Genomic DNA, 18,254 nt, shown 5'->3' on the forward strand with positions numbered 1-18,254 from the left:
CTGTCACAGAAAGGTCTCTTCGTGGCACTCACCTGATTGGCTCTGCGCATCTAAGCTCAGACGCGCATTGCACAGCTCCCTCCATTACTTTCAATGGTGGGAACTTTGCGGTCAGCGGTGAGGTCACCCTTGCTGCTCAAGTAAATCAGCTATCATGGTGGAGGAAGAGACGTGAATTTATGTTTGGTGTTAATGGACGGTCTGATTGGCATGTTCAAGTGAGGAATGTGAGTAACATCCAGAAAGTGAATGTGGCAATTAGCTACATTCTGGGATGACTACGTGACTGATGTGCAGATGCAGAGGTAATTTTGGTGGTTTTTTTTTTACATTTAAGAAAACAATATATATTTGGGGTTTAGTGAGCTATGCAGTGGGTAGAAGGAGAAAGCAGGGAGCAGATTAAGATATGTGGTGTGGTATTCCACGCAACTGTCCCAATTTATTCGGCACAGTCCCAATTTGAGGGGACTATCCTACGTTCAATGGATCAGCACTAATGTCTTGATGCCAGGAATGCCTCCAACGAATGCCACATTTGCCAGCAGCAGGTGTCAACAATGAAGTGTATAAAGTTTCCCATCACTGATCTACAGTACTTTAAAATAGGGATGGCCATCGATGTCCCGTCTTTCAGAAAGATTGATTTTAATGCCCAATGTATCAAGGTTTTGGATCTATTCTGGAGCTGTAATGTATGAACAGGATCAATACTAAAATCAGAAGTTGGCAGCAATCTTCTTAACTTGTCCCCAGAGTCTCTTCATCCACTGCTCATGCTCATCCTTTTCTTTATTATTTAACTGTGCATGCTCGAGCAGTCCCTGACTTCCCAATTGTACATGAGTGAATAAAATCAACCAATATTAATTTGCTGATTATTCTCTGTATTAAATATAGAGATGATGATCCTACATAAATCCAAAAGACTGATACGGGACTGATGATTGGCCATCTCTACATTAACATTGAGAAATCTTGTTGCCTCTCTCACACTGAGAACTCAGCTATCTGGTTTAATCATCTGCATATTTGTTACACTGGATAATTGAACACTGAAAAGGAAAGTGGCAGCCTATTATGTAATTGATGTTATCTCTGACATTTATCGCTTACACAGAATAAGAGCATGGATTTTATTACTGCACCTCATGTCACATGTTAGAGAATGTCAGGTATTCTTGAACTGAAAACATGCAGTAGAAGTGACACCTAGGATTAGTAGATAGCAAAAGCTGTCAGCGACAGTGTGACAGAGAGGTCAGACAAATACAGCTCAGAGTAGAGAATATTCCAAACCACAGAAACAGGATGTTGAGGAGCAAGAAGAGACATGATAAAGTGCAGTCTATCCCAATTACCTCTTTATGCTTTGAAGTATAATATTTTGTACATACCTTTAAGTATGATAACAGGAATACCACTTTCCTAACCCCCAATGCTCCCTAGTTCCTTCTACGGTGCCTAAATGCCTGCATGTATGTATTCTCCATTTGGGGAGGCAGATGGGGATATGGTTGGATCACTCAGAATTAACCCCACAAGAATCTAGGTACAGTACTTTGGAAAAATCCAGCTGCCCTGAAAGGTGTGGAGATGCAGTGTTTGCTTCCCTGGTCATGTTCATAGATTAGTGCATCAAAATGTCCATTACCAGGTGTGAAAAATATTGCTCTTTTGATAAAAGGAGGTAAATGGACATACAGTATGTGGGTCAGAATGCTGATTGTTAAAACCCGTAGTACTCGGCCTGATTTTGTGACAAAGTATAGAAATTGCGTTTGTTTGCAGGAAAAGATAGAGTCTTTTTGGACTTTTTTTGCACACCTTCTAATGTGATACACACTGCTGCTGCTGCTGCTGATGATGATGATGACGACAGCTATATTTAGTCACTTCTGATTGGCTGATTGTGAGTTCACTACTGAAATTAATAGGTTACTTTTTTAATTGATTGTGCCTATACTATGTTCTTTGATGTTTTGGGGTGTATTTTTTCTACTATAATTTATACACAAATAGGAATACAATACTGTATTTGTTGTATTACAGTTTTTTTTTTTTTAAAGAAAATGTAGTAATGCATTTTATTGTCCTGACTGTGTGTGAGTATATCTGATAAAACTTATCTACATACCAGTGATGTATGGTGAGGTGAGGCAGAGCCTTTCCTGTCATACTTAAGGCCCGTACACACAGGGGAGATATGTGCTGAGCGATCTATCAGTGACCACTCAGCACACATCTCTCTCCCCTCTCAGCACACATCTCTCTCCCCTCTCAGCACACATCTATCTCCCCTCTCAGCACACATCTCCCTACCCCCTCAGCACAGCGCGATGTGTGCTGATCGAGGGGAGTGGATGGGGGGCAATCTAACACCGGTGATAGCAACGCGCGGGGCCGCGCAACGCTGTCGCTGTGGAGCATGCACACGGAGAGATCCTTGCTTCCCTGTCTACCTTGTCCGCACATCTCTGATGAACTCACCATATATCCTGCAGTATATACTGCTGCACCTATGAATAATGCCCACATGAACCCTTTGGCTCATATATTGGGCCAGTTGTAATGAATTTCAAATTGGCCGGATGTGCGGGTTGCAGGCCGAAAATGAATGTTTTTTTATACCGGCAATCATGTACAAAGCAAAACCATGCCTTCTAAACGATTTCTACTTTAAAAAAGCATCCAAGTTTGGCCGGGAACCCGCACCTCCGGCCAGCTCTGACTTTATTACATCTGGCCCATTGTGTATAAATCTGGCTCTGGTACTAGCCAGTGCCTCCTGAGCCATTTACCTCACCACACGTCCCTGCTGCATACTTATATACCTTATCTGTATAACTTACATAAACCTGCCACATATGTAACTAGGTGCAGAGCTGCATGTATCTTCCGATTCCTATGAACAGGGGCTGGCTAGGCAGGGTGCCATCTGCCCCCCCGGGCCAATGCAATTTAAGTGTTCCAGGGCCATTTTTGAATTGCATTCCCTGTGAAAAGCTGGGCCACTTGCTTGAGTCTGCCCCCCCAGGCTGAAAGTTGCCAGCCAGCCCCTGCCTACGAATCAGCGGGATCGGAATGGGATCTCGGCGCACAGGATGCTGGCTATCACTATACTGGCAGTGGCATCCCGTCCGCCAGAATGTCGGCATTGGAGCTAGTCCATCGCGGCCCCTTGCGGGCTTACTGCGCTCACCACGCTGCGGGCACGGTGGCTTGCTTTGCTCGCCACAGGATCTATTCTCCCTCTAGGGGTGTCGTGGACACCCACAGAGGGAGAATCACCTACCTCGCCGGTATTCCGGCGGCAGCATTGTACCCCTGTCAAGATTCCGGCATTGGTATTGCGACCGCCGGGATCCTGATGGGCGGTATGTTACACTTCAGCCATGTGGGGATACATGCTCTGATTCTGAGTTTTACACATCCATGGCCGGTTTTATGTTTGGCTGCAGCATCTTTCTTACTTTGTTATGCTAATGTCAGAATCCACCTGCATATATAACGTAAATCTGTGCAACTACATGTGGAAGCCTATCCTACTCACTGTTTTTTACATCCACAGCCATCATTATTATCGGGACTTGCACTCACTCCATGCTGGGTGCAAGATCTATCTGAAACAGGCGTCCTATCTCCGTCCACACACAGGGCCATCTTAACATATAGGCAACATAGGTAGCTGCCCAGGGTCACACAATTATAGGGGCCTTCGAGCAGGGGTGGGTGGTGGTCACACAATCAGAGCGGCCGAACAGCATTCTCTACCTGCCTCCCACTCTTCAGCCAGACAGTGAATGGCTGCCAGCATACTAATTGGTGGATTGGTGAATAGCTGAAGCTATCCACCAATCAGAGTGCTAACATCCATTCACTGTATGGAAGCATATGGAGAGATGGGGCTGGACATTAAGATTGATGAAGAAAGTCGGCTTACACACGCTTGACGCTCCCATGAGATGGAACACTTGCATGTGTTTGCTACGTCACTGCCCAGAAATGACCATTACTTGTAAAGTGTGGTCTGCTCATTACGTTCACAAGAACATTTTCAGTCAGTAAGCGTATAGCTGATCCTGCACATGTGCAGTCACAGATTTATTTCTTTGTGCAGTAGGGTGAAGCCTGTGAGGCCATTTATTTTTCCATTCAGTTATTTAGAAGTTATTTTTTTTAATGCACATGCATCTGACTCCACATTGGCCCTGAAGTGTTGTAGCCTAAAAGGGATAATTACTTTTGAAGCCATAGATATTACTATAGTGGATTCACAGTCACACAAAATGTTGTGTGATGTGTCTGTGAGAATGAACATAAAAAGCTTTCACTGAGCCTGTACATTATTACAGCTTTTAAAAGTCCCCCAGAGAGTTCTACTTAATAGTGAAATACTTTCATGTGTCTGTCTCATTCTACTGACTATACACTGAACCCTTTTAATAAGGCGCAAGATGCCCTATTAATTTCCTGAACAAGGTAATCCACAGCTAGATGGTATTTAGTTAACCCCACCATGATGTTTCTACAGATCATCAGCCCTCACAAATAGAGCATTAAATGTGAAATGTAACTGGAAACATATAGTAAATATATAATACAAAGGTGTCTTTTAAATCTCCATTTCCAGCCACTTTGTTTTACAGAAAAATATCACCTGCTTGATACAAGTGTTATTCAGTACTCCCAATTATGGAACCTTCTTTTACCGAGGCATTGCGGAAAGAGATTAAATAAATCTAAAAACTTTTAAAATAAAACAGAAAATAGTTTCCCTTCAGAGGATTCTTCATTTTCTGTAAAAAATGTTATATACGGTTTTCTTTCCTTGTAAATGTAAAAAAGTCTGATCATGCAGAGCTCTGCTTGGAATTTGTAAGGTTTTAGTTGGTTTTAATAAAGACACTTCTGACATTTCGTAGTTAGATGAGAAGAGGTTGGTACAGTAGTTTGGTGAATAAAGTTATAAGTGAAAAATAGACTTTCTGAAAACAGGCCCTTACTATTCTTTGATAGTGCTGTACCAGTCCCTATATTATGTGCATTATAACTTATAGTTATATATGTAATATTATCAGGGCTGCAGGGCAGATACTACCACAAGTAAACCAATGTAGTTTCTTAGGATGGCAAGATCTGACTGGCCTCTGGCATGGTTAAGCGTGTGGGGCATGGGCACAATGCACATACATTGCAAATACCAGGATCTTCTGTACAGTACATGTTGCTTAGCTGTATACTGGCTTGGCATGGCTACCCTTCCTCTCTGCACCCCAAGTTTCTGTCATTCGCTGTGTTTATTATAGGTCATAGTTACTATACTGAGGCAAAATTAACAGAGAAGAGCTATCACAGAATAACACATCTGTAATACCATAACACAGAATTTACAATAACTGGGCTAACAATATTATTTTGTTTACCTTGGATGCCATCCTGTATATCACTAACTTGTTCTCCCGTCAATTTTGCACGCCTCAAAGTTTCCAAGGTTTCTTTTTGTATTTTCTGGCCTTCCATCTCTGCCAAATTTCCCTACATGTAGCCAATGTCAACATAAATTCACAAGGTTACATTCCGAATTGATGCAAAATGCATTACATTCCATTTTAGGGGTAGCTCATACCACACACAGCTGCATGAAAACAACACTGATATAAAGAACAGTATAACAGTACACAAATAATACTTACATTGAGCTAATACCATAACAAAGCAATACATGGGAAAAAAGTCATTGCTTCACAAATAATACTTACGTTAAGAAATATCCATAACAAAGACTATATATTTTATATATATATTACATACTCATACACACTTGCAAAGAAGCACCCGCCCCCCTTTTATAAATCTTGCATTTGCCCCTGAGACGGGTGTTGTCTCTGGAAATATCCAAAAAATATTTAATGATAAATAGTCTCCTTGGAAGGAACTCACCCTTCAATTATAGGTTGCGAATATCCTTTCTCATTGGAAGTGAGTCCCAGTATTACCAAACTTGTGATATCCCTCACTTTATTTACCAGGTAAACCAGACATAATTCAATTTAAATGGGCATTGCTTTCTCAATAACGAGAGTCATACACTGGGCTCTATGAACTGTGCAAAACATGACTTATAGTACCTCTAAAAAAGGAGGACACAAGAACCAGAAAATTCCACTGCTCTGTCAAATCAAACCCTTAACATATACAAGTTACTGAAACATTTCTGAAACACAGTACACCTTCCTATTACACGCTAATAGCCAGAGTAACCACCATGTGCAGCATGGACAGCAGTCGTTTCAGAACTGTCGTTTCAGAACTGTCATTTCAGATTCAGAACTGTCATTTCAGACACACATCTGGTCGCGCCCAGGCTCATTTTCACAGTGAGCTGCTCCACTGTAGCATGCCTTTCGGCCGTCACACACCTTCATAGCAAACGTTCACCTCTCACATTAATGGCACGTGGTGCTCCACAGTTTCCCCATCGGTTTTGTGCAATGGTGCCATTTGTTCAGTCACGATACACCTTCCCCACAGCAGCACGTGAACAGCTCACAAACGACTATTTTAGAAATACTACCACCCTTGGTCCGAAAGCCGATAATCATCCCTTTTTGCAACTTGGATAACTTGGATGTGTGATAAGTGTGCAGACAGCCTATCACCCACCAAGCCAGCGCATGACAAGTGGCATACTTCATGGGCTACCGTGTATACATGAGAAAATATTTCTCCTATAATAATAATTACATTTATGGGGCTAACAAGAATTGTTATAAGCTGCGTATAAAAAAGAGCAGCACTTATTTCATTAAAAATTATATATTGAAATATAAATATCCAGTATGCTAATCTCTTACACCTTTATCAACTGTACTATATAAATACAACTGTATAGATGTAATTTTTACATACTGTATAACTCTAAATTAAGCTTGTAGTACTTAGATGTCTTGTTTAGCGATAGTACTTACCTTCTGCGCAATATTATTGACATCTGCCTGAAGACTGTCCACGTCTATTTCTATATTATCAATCTGGAGATCTGCAAACAATGAGTGGTTCTTCTTTTCTTCTAGACTTTCCTTTAATGATAAACAAAATACAATAGTCATCACAAATACATGATAAAACACATGCGTATAACACAAGTCTATGAAGGGTATTCAACTAGCTCCGGTAATCTTGGAGCTATTGAATTCGCCCCCATGACTATTCAATTGCAGGCAATTTTCGTTTTTAAGGCATTTGTGCCAATGCCTTTTCACATTTTTTTTTAGCAAAACGGCATTGGTGAAAAATGCCTCAAAATTGACAAAATTTACCTGCTTTTTCGCCGGCGCAGGTAAGAAAACATGTGGATTCGCTGATCCACATGTTTTTCGCTCCTGCTGAATTTTTCGCCTAGGCAAAAAAAAACTGACCTAATTGAATACCCCCCTATGACTGCTATATTCTCTACTTTTCAATAAAGTATGACTCTTAACTTTTGTCAAATAGGTTCAGATATTAAACAACTGTAATTAAAGTCTTTTTGCCCTGTACTATGCTGACTATGGGCTATTCAAATTGAAACAGATATACTCAATGTGGGAGTTTTGAGAGAGAGAGAGAGAGAGAGAGAGAGAGAGAGAGATGAAAAAGTATAGATTTGATCTCTTGTACACAGGCATTTGTTTAGAATACTGGGTTTTGTTGCTGTTTTCACATATACTGTAGTACCCATTGATGTCAATGTCATGTGACTTTTTTTGTGGATAAGACTGAAATTCACAGGACTTTTTAAAGACACCCAGTCTTCAAATATCTACAATTTTGTTATGCATGTACTTATATTCAACATTAAACTACTTTTTTTGATGCCATATTAGGTTATTTCTGCATAAGAGAGCCATACGTTATTTCAAGAGTATAAGGATCTGGAAATCTTTATATATATTTTTTTCGTATACATGCATTTTTGACACTTATTTTTGTTAACTATAATACTATAATACTATAGCAGGTGGCTCTTGCTCTCCATTTTTCCTTTTGATTGTCCAAACATGACCAGCGCTGTAGAAACCTTATCTGATTTGCCAGGCTTGCAGTAGCCAAGGTGCAACCAACATGTTTCATCTGAATGGTATACATCTTCATTCTAAATTATCGGTGATACTGACAAATGCATTGGTTTACATTATTATTCTGTTATTAATAATTATAACAGTAAGTATTAATACTCTTGTTATTCTAGCGTATTGGCCGATATTTTCTTCAGTGTTGTTCTATCATGTTCAGTTGCATCTGTGTACTCAGATAAGCAAACTGATTTTATTCACATTGTACGTGAGATTCTTAAGTTATGAAAAACAATGATATGATTTTGCCCTTTATATTCCCTTGAGATACCATCTAGGATAAAGAAGAGAAACAATTGGAGTTCTTTGCTACTGGTTCAGATAAACTATTTTTACAGTATTTATCTTAATGGTACAGGACTAATTGAGATTTGTATGCTGTGTCAGAGTGTTATGATATTGCACCAGGAGACATCCTTTTTTATTTTTCTTTACAGAATTTACACTTCGGTCTAGAGTGTGATTATTTAAGAGGTTGATGCTAATTCATTTTTGGAGATTACTAGAGTTTTTGGTGGAACATATTAAACCAGCACCATGGTTTATATATTTATATTCTATATACTGTACATATTTTGCAATTGATATTATATACCAAGTACAAATTATTATGACCCCCCCCCCCCCCCACACACACACACACACACACACACACTAGGCCATTTTATGCAATGTAGCTATTCTGCAGATATTGCTGATGTCTGAATCTGTATAATAAAAAGGCAAAGGTATGCAAAAACTAATGAAATGCATCACTCATGAAATAATAGGTAAATGCCTCAATCTGACAGACTTTACATGTGGAATGATTGTTGGGACTCACAGTAAAGTATAGTATATAAATGTGTTTAAATAGTAAAATATGGGCAATAAAGACAATTAATTTTTTTCATGTTACTTTCCCTGAAAAGCAGAGAAATCAGTTTAATAATGTGGTACACGTATATTGAGGTGTTGTTTTACTGAAAAGTTTTTTTTTCTAAATTATAGATGGTACTATAGTTGCAAGTGTTTTTTCACCAATACTTTTTTATTTGTATATATACACTTACAGTGATGGAACTTGTGAGTGGTGGGCCCAGGTGCAAAAAATATAATTTTAGGGCCCCCCTCCTCCACTCCATACCAAGTTCACAATATGCCATATGGCAATGGGTGACAGGGAGAGGAAAAGGGTGACAGCATAAGGCAGGGGAGGCAGAGGCTGACACAGAGAGACAGAGGGTGACAATGGAAGGCAGGAGGAGGCAGAGGGTGACAGCGAAAGGCAGGGGGGAGGCAGAGGGTGACAGGGAGAGGGTGAAAGAGGTACAATCACAATGTCCTGCATGGTGGGGAGAACAGGGAGCATGTACATTGGTGGGGGTAGTAACACAGCAGCCTCTGCTCTGTCCCTGACAGGGGCCCTCGCCCCTTGTGCTTTCCTCAGTTTGGCACTCGGTCAGGTATACTTTGACAATGCCAGTTATACTGGTTGTGAGCTGCCTTTAATTTACACACAGCAGTGAATCAAAAAAATGCACAGCTGTCTGTTAATTAGAGGCAGTAAGTGGCTGTGATGATCTGGGCTGATAGTTGTCAGGACTTCTCTATCAGCCCAACATACACAAGGTCAGCCCTGCCTCCCTAGGTAAGCGGTAGATCGGTCAGGCAGTGGGAACCACCCTGCTCTCTGCATTGGGCCATTCATCCGATGTTGCTCAAAATGGTCTGTGGGGAGGCCAGGGAATAACTCATTGCTGGTCTGGGCAGCAGTGGGCCTTTTAGTCCTCAGGGGCCCGACACAATGCACCTGCTGCACCAATGGTAGTTCCCCCAAATTCTCTAAACACTTATTTGCTGCAATACCCATAATTTTATACTCTTTCTTATTGACACTATCAACCCCCTACACTGTCTTTATGCCCACTTGATATTTTATCTAATTATTTTTTTGGGTTCAATATGATTTTCCCATTCTTTCATGCAGTTCCAATCCACTGCATAGTTAACGTGTGATAATCGCATGGTGATCGTGATTTTACGCTTCTAATTAAATTGCATGAGTTTCTCCAATTTATTGGGGAAAAAACACGCAATGTGGTTGATCTTGCTGCTGTTGCTGCTGCTACTGTATCTTTTTCCATGCGCAATTGCAATTATATGCTAATATGGGCAGAAGATAACCTGAGCATAGGGACACCCACTGCCTGCCATAACACCTCCATGTTCCCACCCCCAAAAGCTGTATTCCTGTCACTCACTTTGCGACTAATTCCTTGGTGCAACCGCCATCGCAATTCAATTGCTACACCATTTGCACAGCCTAGCTTTGGCCCTGCATTATAGATAGGCTCTATGGTGTCCCTGTCCTATCGGCTGGTATCACACTCAGGGAATAAAAATACTTGCTTTTAAATTGGGTGGTGCTTAGAGTTAAAAAAGTATGGGGTCTATTCATAAAGCAGTGAAAAGTGTGGAGAAGTGAGCCAGCGGAGAAGATGCCCATGGCAACCAATCAGCATTGAAGTAACATTTATAGTTTGCAAACTATACCATTGTACGGAGCATCTAATTGGTTGCCATGGGCAACTTCTCCACAGGCTCACTTCTCCATTCTTTTCAGGTGGTCTATGTTAGATTAGAGCTGGGGATCGCCAAAGAGAAACTGAATGTTGTTGTATTGCAGATGTGTGACATGAGCTTTTGCAATGTCAGTACAAGAAAGACATTTTGCCTTTCCTATTACCACTGTGCACTAATACTGATGTTTTTAGACATTTAGTGGATTAACCTACAAAACCATAACAGACACAGATAACAATTAATGCAGAACAATGGAAGCCCCAAACACAAGCAAAACAAAATGAATACTATACCGTGAGGAGAAAGACGGTGGAATTAATATCATTAAGAATTTTATTAACTGCAACTCCAGTGGATATGCTCTGTATCGTTGACCTAGTTTGGTTAACTAGTAAAGAACTAAGTCGTAGGTCATCAATCAGGTCCCATACACATTTGTCACAACCTAATAAAACAGGAGGGTAGTTAGTACAATAGTACAATAATGTTTATGAAAACACTTTTGGCCTGAGTCAGAGCTGCACATAAACCAAATGCAATTGCGGGCACTTTCCATGCTCAGAAATCAGTATGAATAACCATCTCAATTCAGTTGGCCCCAACTATGCAACTGCACCAATCCCATCCAGGCGCTTGTGAGTGTAGCTGTGATTGTTATCAGCACACATCTTTTCCATGTCCAAGACATCTAACCATACTGCAATTCCACCTACACACCCACAACACATCCACGGATTCCTTATCATATGTACAAACGCCCAGTTGCTGCTCAGATGCACACACTAAGCCAGAAATGGAGATAAAATTGAGATCATTACATCTCTGTAATGCTGGCCATACAGTAGTATGACTCCCATTAGATGCAAGTCGTACTAATGATCCCTCCTGCCATCCACCGGGCATGCGATAGATTGTACGGTGCTTTTGCACCGTTCAATCTATCGTACCTGCGCAGTTGCCGGGGGACGGGATCAGCTGATCATATGAGCAGCACATATGATTAGCTGATGCAACGTGCGACCCGCGGGGCCGCGCATCACATCATATTCGCACCCATTAACATGCACGATGTACATGCAATGGGTCGAATGATGGGTCGATATTGTGTATTCCTACATGATATTGACTTAATGTATGGCCAGCATAAGTGTTCAATTTTGTGTTTACAGGCTCCAATGCATGCGCAGTTGATAAATATCACGAGATCCAACCACTTGAGTGCAACCTGACAATGCCCACTGAACTCCCCACATGAACACTGCAGGAACTTACCACTTTGCTTGCAACTATTTGATATGGGTTTTTTTCAATAACATCTGACTGCATATCTGTATCAAATATCAATTTTGCCTTTAAACCCTTGAAAGGCCAGTCTGAATTTCTATTGCTTTATTGCCTAACCTCACATAACCTCACTTCTAACATTGTCTACTTTAATATTTCATTTCTGCACCCAAAAAGATCAACACAACCATTCCACTTAATAATGAACTTAATAATGAACTATTGCCACCATCCTGCATAACCTCACCTTCCACAATTTAATTATCTATTGACAGCACAACCTTCTCCTCTAGTCCCAAGTGCCCTGTCTTGGAGTTATAATTGACTCTTCCCTCTCCTTGAAACTGTACACTCAGTACTTTTTTCAGTCGTGTCTTTTCCATCTCAAAAATATTTTCAGGATCAGACCTTTTCTCACTCTGGATGCTACTAAGACCATCATCCACTCACTGGACGTCTCCAGACCGGCCTACTATAACCTTCTCTTATCTGTCCTCCTTGAATTCCACTTCCCTCCACTCCAATGTGTCCTCAATAGTGCTGCCTGGCTTATCTTCCTCTACAAACATACTATATCAGCCTCCCTTCTCCTACAAGCTCCACCCTGGCTCCCCTTCCCTTCAGGGAAGCCTCACCCAATCCTTTCTCATTTACATCTCTGACCTTATCTCCCTTCACCCTCCTACCCGCTTTGCTCTGCAAATGAATGCCACCTCTCCTGCCAACTGATCACTCTCTTCTTCTCCTTGTCAGAATCTCCACCTCTCTACAAGCGTTCAACCGGGCTCTCAAGACCCACTTCTTCATCAAAGCCAACCAGCTCTCATCCTACCCAACTGTCCTATGCTGACTATCTACCCCATCGGTGCCACCCCTGACTATTTGTGTAATACACTCCATATTCCCCACAACAGCACCTAATCCTTGACTTCTACCACCCTACTACCTATTTGAGTGTTATGACTGCTGTTGCAGCAATGTTTAGAAACTACAGTATGTACTGGTCCTGCATTGTTTTGTATTGTAAGTCACAGGTTACTTGTTTTGCTAATTTGTTTAAGTACTGTTAGGCGCTGCGGAACTCTTGTGGTGCGATATAAATAAAGGATAATAATGACAGCAGCTTCTTCTCTAATTTTATTTAGAATTTCTTGTTTTCTTAAAGCAAGAGAAAAAGTTCTGCTTGATAGTAACTTACTGAATGAACAATCTGATCCACTTGGATTTTCAGGGTCCTCTAATAAACACTCTCCTGTTTTATTGTTACATGGACCGCCACCACAGTTACATTCTAGAAGACAAGAAGGATAATTGTGTACAGGAAGGAAATACGCATGTTTAGGATTACACATAATGCAGAACATCTGTGTGTTCCAGAAGCAGTTTTCATCAAATAATTTAATACTGACTTTTATTAACAGAAATAACTGCAAATGTGTCTTAGATATGGAGTGGCTCCATAATAAAATGCTCTATGTTTATTTATCAATCGGGGGCCTGTTTATCAAAGTTCAAAATGGTAATTTTTGTGTTTTAATGAGCCCACAAATGTTATTTTTTGACTTTCAATTAAGTATTAACTATTCAGGATATACTTCAAAAGACTGGGCTCAAACTATTATTTCCAAATAGCCCATTACTTTCAATGAAGCAAAAATCGTCACAGCACTATAGCTAGTTGTAAACATCTGGTTCATTTTGCTTAGATAACTCATCCCATTTATTAAACTATTATTATGAAAACAGAAACAGCAGGTTTTAAAAATGTATATGAGTGTTGCTCTCATTATTATTTTCAATAAGACTAGAGAATTTTTTTTTTTTACTCTTTGCTTACTTTACAGTATTTTACATATCCTATAAGAATTCAAAATTACACTAATATTATCAAAGATGTATGGGCCTTTACCATCCTCTGCTTTTTAAACTATGTTTCATCTAAAGACAAAATGTACCACATGTCACCATGTAATTAACAAAACATTAAAATTATCATTAGATATAGCAAATAAAGAATATGCCATCACCAGCTTCATAAATTGCGATTCCAGCTGGGTGGTTTATCTGCTTATCTGTGGATGCAAATATGAAGTACAAATGTAGGCAGAACTACGAGAACTTTGAAATCCCTCTTTATGGAACACAGATGAAATATCATCAATAAAGTAAATAACCATAGCATCCCGAGACACTTTTCTAAGTCATTGGTCTAGAACATATTATTTCTACTAAGCGGAGAGGAGATAGATTTGCCAAACTCTGTAGGCAAGAAATATATTGGACATTTCAATTATATTCATTACATCCAGAGGGCCTAAATGAAGCCCTGGAGCTTAATTCCATACTGTAATAGCTCCTAGGATACACTGTGGTGGCAGTAGAGATAGTGTACGTTCATACTAGAATTTTTCGTTCCCTTATGATGGATACTATTTCTGTTTTGACATGTAATGGCTCTGGAAATGAATAGGTCCCTTTTGAAATTTCCTTTGTCCCCTTCCATTCCCAGTAAAGACATAAAATGAAACTTTATGTTGAATTAAGAATTTTCTATTTAATATGAAATTTAGATAACAGGTACAACCTTCATTTCCATTTTTTTTTTTTTTTTTTGAAGGGGGGGGTTTGTGATACATTATTGTTTCAGAAATATTGAATATGGTAAATTTATGTACAATTTGTTAATACAGGACTATATTATGTCATAAATTAATCTATTGCTATATATTAATCGCTACAAGTATTACACATCTGCATTTGTGTATATAGATGTATCTTACGTTGATCACATGACTAGGCTTAGGAATATAGGCAAAAACGGCTGTGATTTATCAGCCATTGAATTTTTTGATGACCACCTAATAATTCTACTACTTTTCTAGAAGTTAGATATTACCATGATTAGCATTAACATTTGTAAATAGAGAATTAAAATGAATTTGCTTGTGTTAACTCCGCCGCAAGTCACGTGGTCGTAACTTCGATCATGTGACCAAAGGCTTAGTTAGCTCTCTTACGAGCGTTGTGTATAATAAAGTTGTTATCAACTCTCCCAGTCACGTAGTCGCAATTCCGATCACGTGACAGGAAATTATAGTGCCTAGACAAATAATGTGTGTTTTGGGACAATAAAGTTGTGGCTTACACTCCACACGATCATGTGACCACGACGTCGGTCATGTGATCAAACGCTACTTACTCACTTCCTCCTTTGGGTTCAATCACAACACAGTCTGACCATGTGACCGCAATTTGGATCATGTGATCAGAAGCGGAATTTAGCATCTTAAGGTCTGACTGTTGAATGACTGGCCCATGTGACATCTCGTCCGGTCATGTGACCAGAACAAATGTAAATAAACAAGCCTCTTCTGTCTCCAGCTACAGTGAATTCATTCTTTATTTATTTAAAATTACAATAATTATATATTATTATTTTTATTTAAATTATACTAACGTTCCTATTCCAATTTTAATATGAAATTAATGTTTATAAGGATGTATGTATGGTAATTAATTAATCATGGTCCCTAATTGATGACATAATTTCCCCTTTATAAGGGGGGTCAGTTTAATGGACCAAAACCTTTGAAAAAAGCTGCCTGGTGCAGCAAAACGCGCCAGACTCCCGCACACAAGGTACTGGACATCTCCACCTAGCACAAACCATTAAGTGAGGAATCATTATATGGACACTAGCATCAGCAATAACATCCACTGTGAACCAGGATCCTTACATCGTGAAGATTGCCATCGCTGTATGAGCTAAATAACAATAGGACCTAACATTTGGAACACAGTTTGGAGAACAATCCACAGCTATTAAATGTTCCATTGTCACAACATGGCCATGTGTGAGTAAGAATTTACCCCATATTGGACATCCTCTATTAGGGAGTGCACAAAATGGTGGACTATACCCAGAGACTTTCTAAAACCTACCTGTGTGTTAATAACAGATATGTTTCCTTATATATACGAGACATTGTTTTATTAATCAATTGCTTATTAAAGTGTTTTTATAATTCAATTTATTCAGCGCTGTATTCACAATTGTAGATTGTGAAAGTAACATCTATCAGTGCGGACGTGTACTGCCACATCTAAGAGACGTCATAATAATGACTTATATCCAAATGTAAATGAGTCCTAAAGTTTGTAACATCTACTTGTTGATGAAAAGACACTGATACTTTTCAGGATTTGTTTGTGTTTTGTGTTTTACAAGAGGTTCCATATACTGTAAGTGGCTACGAGAAACCTTATTTAAAATGCATGTAGCCATAGGGATCATTATGCCTTATAACCAATGCAGGGAAATGACACTGATGAGCCTATTTGAATGTATGTATCTCTGATTTCTCCCCCCCCCTCCCAAGAATATAATAGCTACATATTAGGGATAAGTGTAATCAGGGAGATTGCTGGACTATTCAGGGAGATAGGGTGATTGCTACTATTTCAGGGAGTTGCCTGCAGAATGCGGGAGGGTAAGCAACTATGATATGCACGGAAAGTATTTTGGTGTTCAGGAAGATTACATTGGTTTTCAGGGGGAATGCTGGTTTGCAGGATGCATGTTGGTGTGCAATCGGGGAATATGTTGTTGTGCAGAAGGAGTATGTTGGTGTGCAGGGGGCATGTTAGTATGCAGGGGGCATGTTAGTGTGCAGGGTCATGTTGATGTGCTGGGGGCAGTAAGAGTGAGAGGGGAATTATAGTAGGTGAGGTTAGGGGGCTGGGAGTGATGGTAAGGGGTATTTTTGTGGGTGAAGTATGCTATCTGGGAATGGTGGTGCATGAGGGGAATTACAGAGGGTAAAGTATAGTCATTTTGTAGGACATACAGTATGAATTAAAAAATGTAGTGCTTAGTAAAATCAAACCTACAGTACTATGTACCGAGCCATAGCTAAGGTGGTGTGAATTTTACACCATCAAAGGTGACTACTAAAATAGAAGGATTGCACTTTTTTCAAGTACCATGGTTCCATGCTACAACTCTGTTCAGAGGACCCTCACAATGTCCCATGGCCCAAAGGAGCTTGGCCTCATAGAAAAGTGCATTATGCTTCAGAGATGTGGAAAAGGAGATTTAATTGCCTTGTTTAGCTACTGTAGATCATAAACTTATCCTACTTTGTCCCTGCTGAAACCCAGGGACAACTCCCGATACTACACACACATGCTTTTCTTTTAATAGCAATGGAAGGAAGAACCAGCAAGATTTATCCTGGTTTGATTATTTTTTTTCCCAGTTTATCTGCCTTGCAAGCAGAGAGACTAAACTAATCAGTGTAAGGAGGCTGTAGCTACTTTGCTACTGGAATTCACCCTGCAAGCTGTAGTTTTACATGTGTTAGTCCACAGTAGATCACCCTGTGTAATTTTATATATCTGCTTATTAAAATTCATCCCTTTAAAATATACGATTTTTCCAGGTAGAGATTCTAGCCCCATAATTAATACACAGCTTATTGTGTGAATTAATGTATTAATATCTAACAGTAGTGGCATTAGTATGTCACGACTTCCAGTGGGATCGGGGATGTTCTTATGCTCACAAAGCTCCCATTCCTGGCTCCTCAATCACAATTCCTGCCCCACAATCACTATTCAGCCTGCAGATTGCATTTCATCCTGCATCCTATTCGGAACACCACAGATCTTCACCGTGCCGCAGAAAGATCTGGGATCTGCGCCACAACACTCGCCTCCTCCTTGCACCTGCCGAGGTCCCCACCTACTGCTATCACCAACGAGGGACTCTGCATCTCCGGGAAACGTGCTCTTGGATCTTTATCCAAGTGAGCAGGGAGCTGAAGAGGGAAAGCACCAGGATCGAGCTGCAGCCGTCATCTTGCTCACTTCCATGTGCTGAGCGAGAGGCCACCGCTCACAGCTGGCATCCACCTGCCTCTACCACCGGTTCCCCTCAGGACTTTGCCGGAGGAAAAGACCTGTCTGATGACCCCACTGCTAGCATTAGTATGCTGCAACCACCCACTTTGTGTCATCTCTTCTAGATGTAACCTATTCCACCCAGGGTAATCCTATGTAGCGTGACCATGACGACTGCCGCCTCTGGTTTCTTTTGTGGATGGAATGGAACACCCGTGGAAGTGTTTTTGTTATTCTTTATTATTTCTCGGTAGTTTTGTATGTGCGGTAATTCTAAATCCTATTCTAAATCCTATGTACTATGGTTTTTGATGTCTGTAAAGTGACTTTGAGTCCTGTGGAAGAAAAGTGCTATATAAAAATAAGAATTTACTTACCGATAATTCT

At 40.2% G+C, this 18,254-nt stretch overlaps 1 protein-coding gene across 1 annotated transcript in view; it reads right to left on the reverse strand.

The window, feature by feature from the left end:
- The window catches only part of LAMA4 (laminin subunit alpha 4), a 222,287-nt gene that overhangs the window by 134,058 nt on the left and 69,975 nt on the right, over positions 1-18,254 (reverse strand). Inside the window, exons 8-11 of the mRNA XM_063917152.1 lie at positions 13,165-13,257; positions 10,976-11,127; positions 6,972-7,082; positions 5,427-5,538 (exon numbers count right to left, since the gene is read on the reverse strand). Coding sequence (XP_063773222.1) covers positions 5,427-5,538; positions 6,972-7,082; positions 10,976-11,127; positions 13,165-13,257 — 468 coding nt within the window. The remainder of the gene's footprint in view (positions 1-5,426; positions 5,539-6,971; positions 7,083-10,975; positions 11,128-13,164; positions 13,258-18,254) is intronic.

The sequence above is a fragment of the Pseudophryne corroboree genome, chromosome 4 (assembly GCF_028390025.1).
Source record: "Pseudophryne corroboree isolate aPseCor3 chromosome 4, aPseCor3.hap2, whole genome shotgun sequence".
NCBI lineage: Eukaryota > Metazoa > Chordata > Amphibia > Anura > Myobatrachidae > Pseudophryne > Pseudophryne corroboree.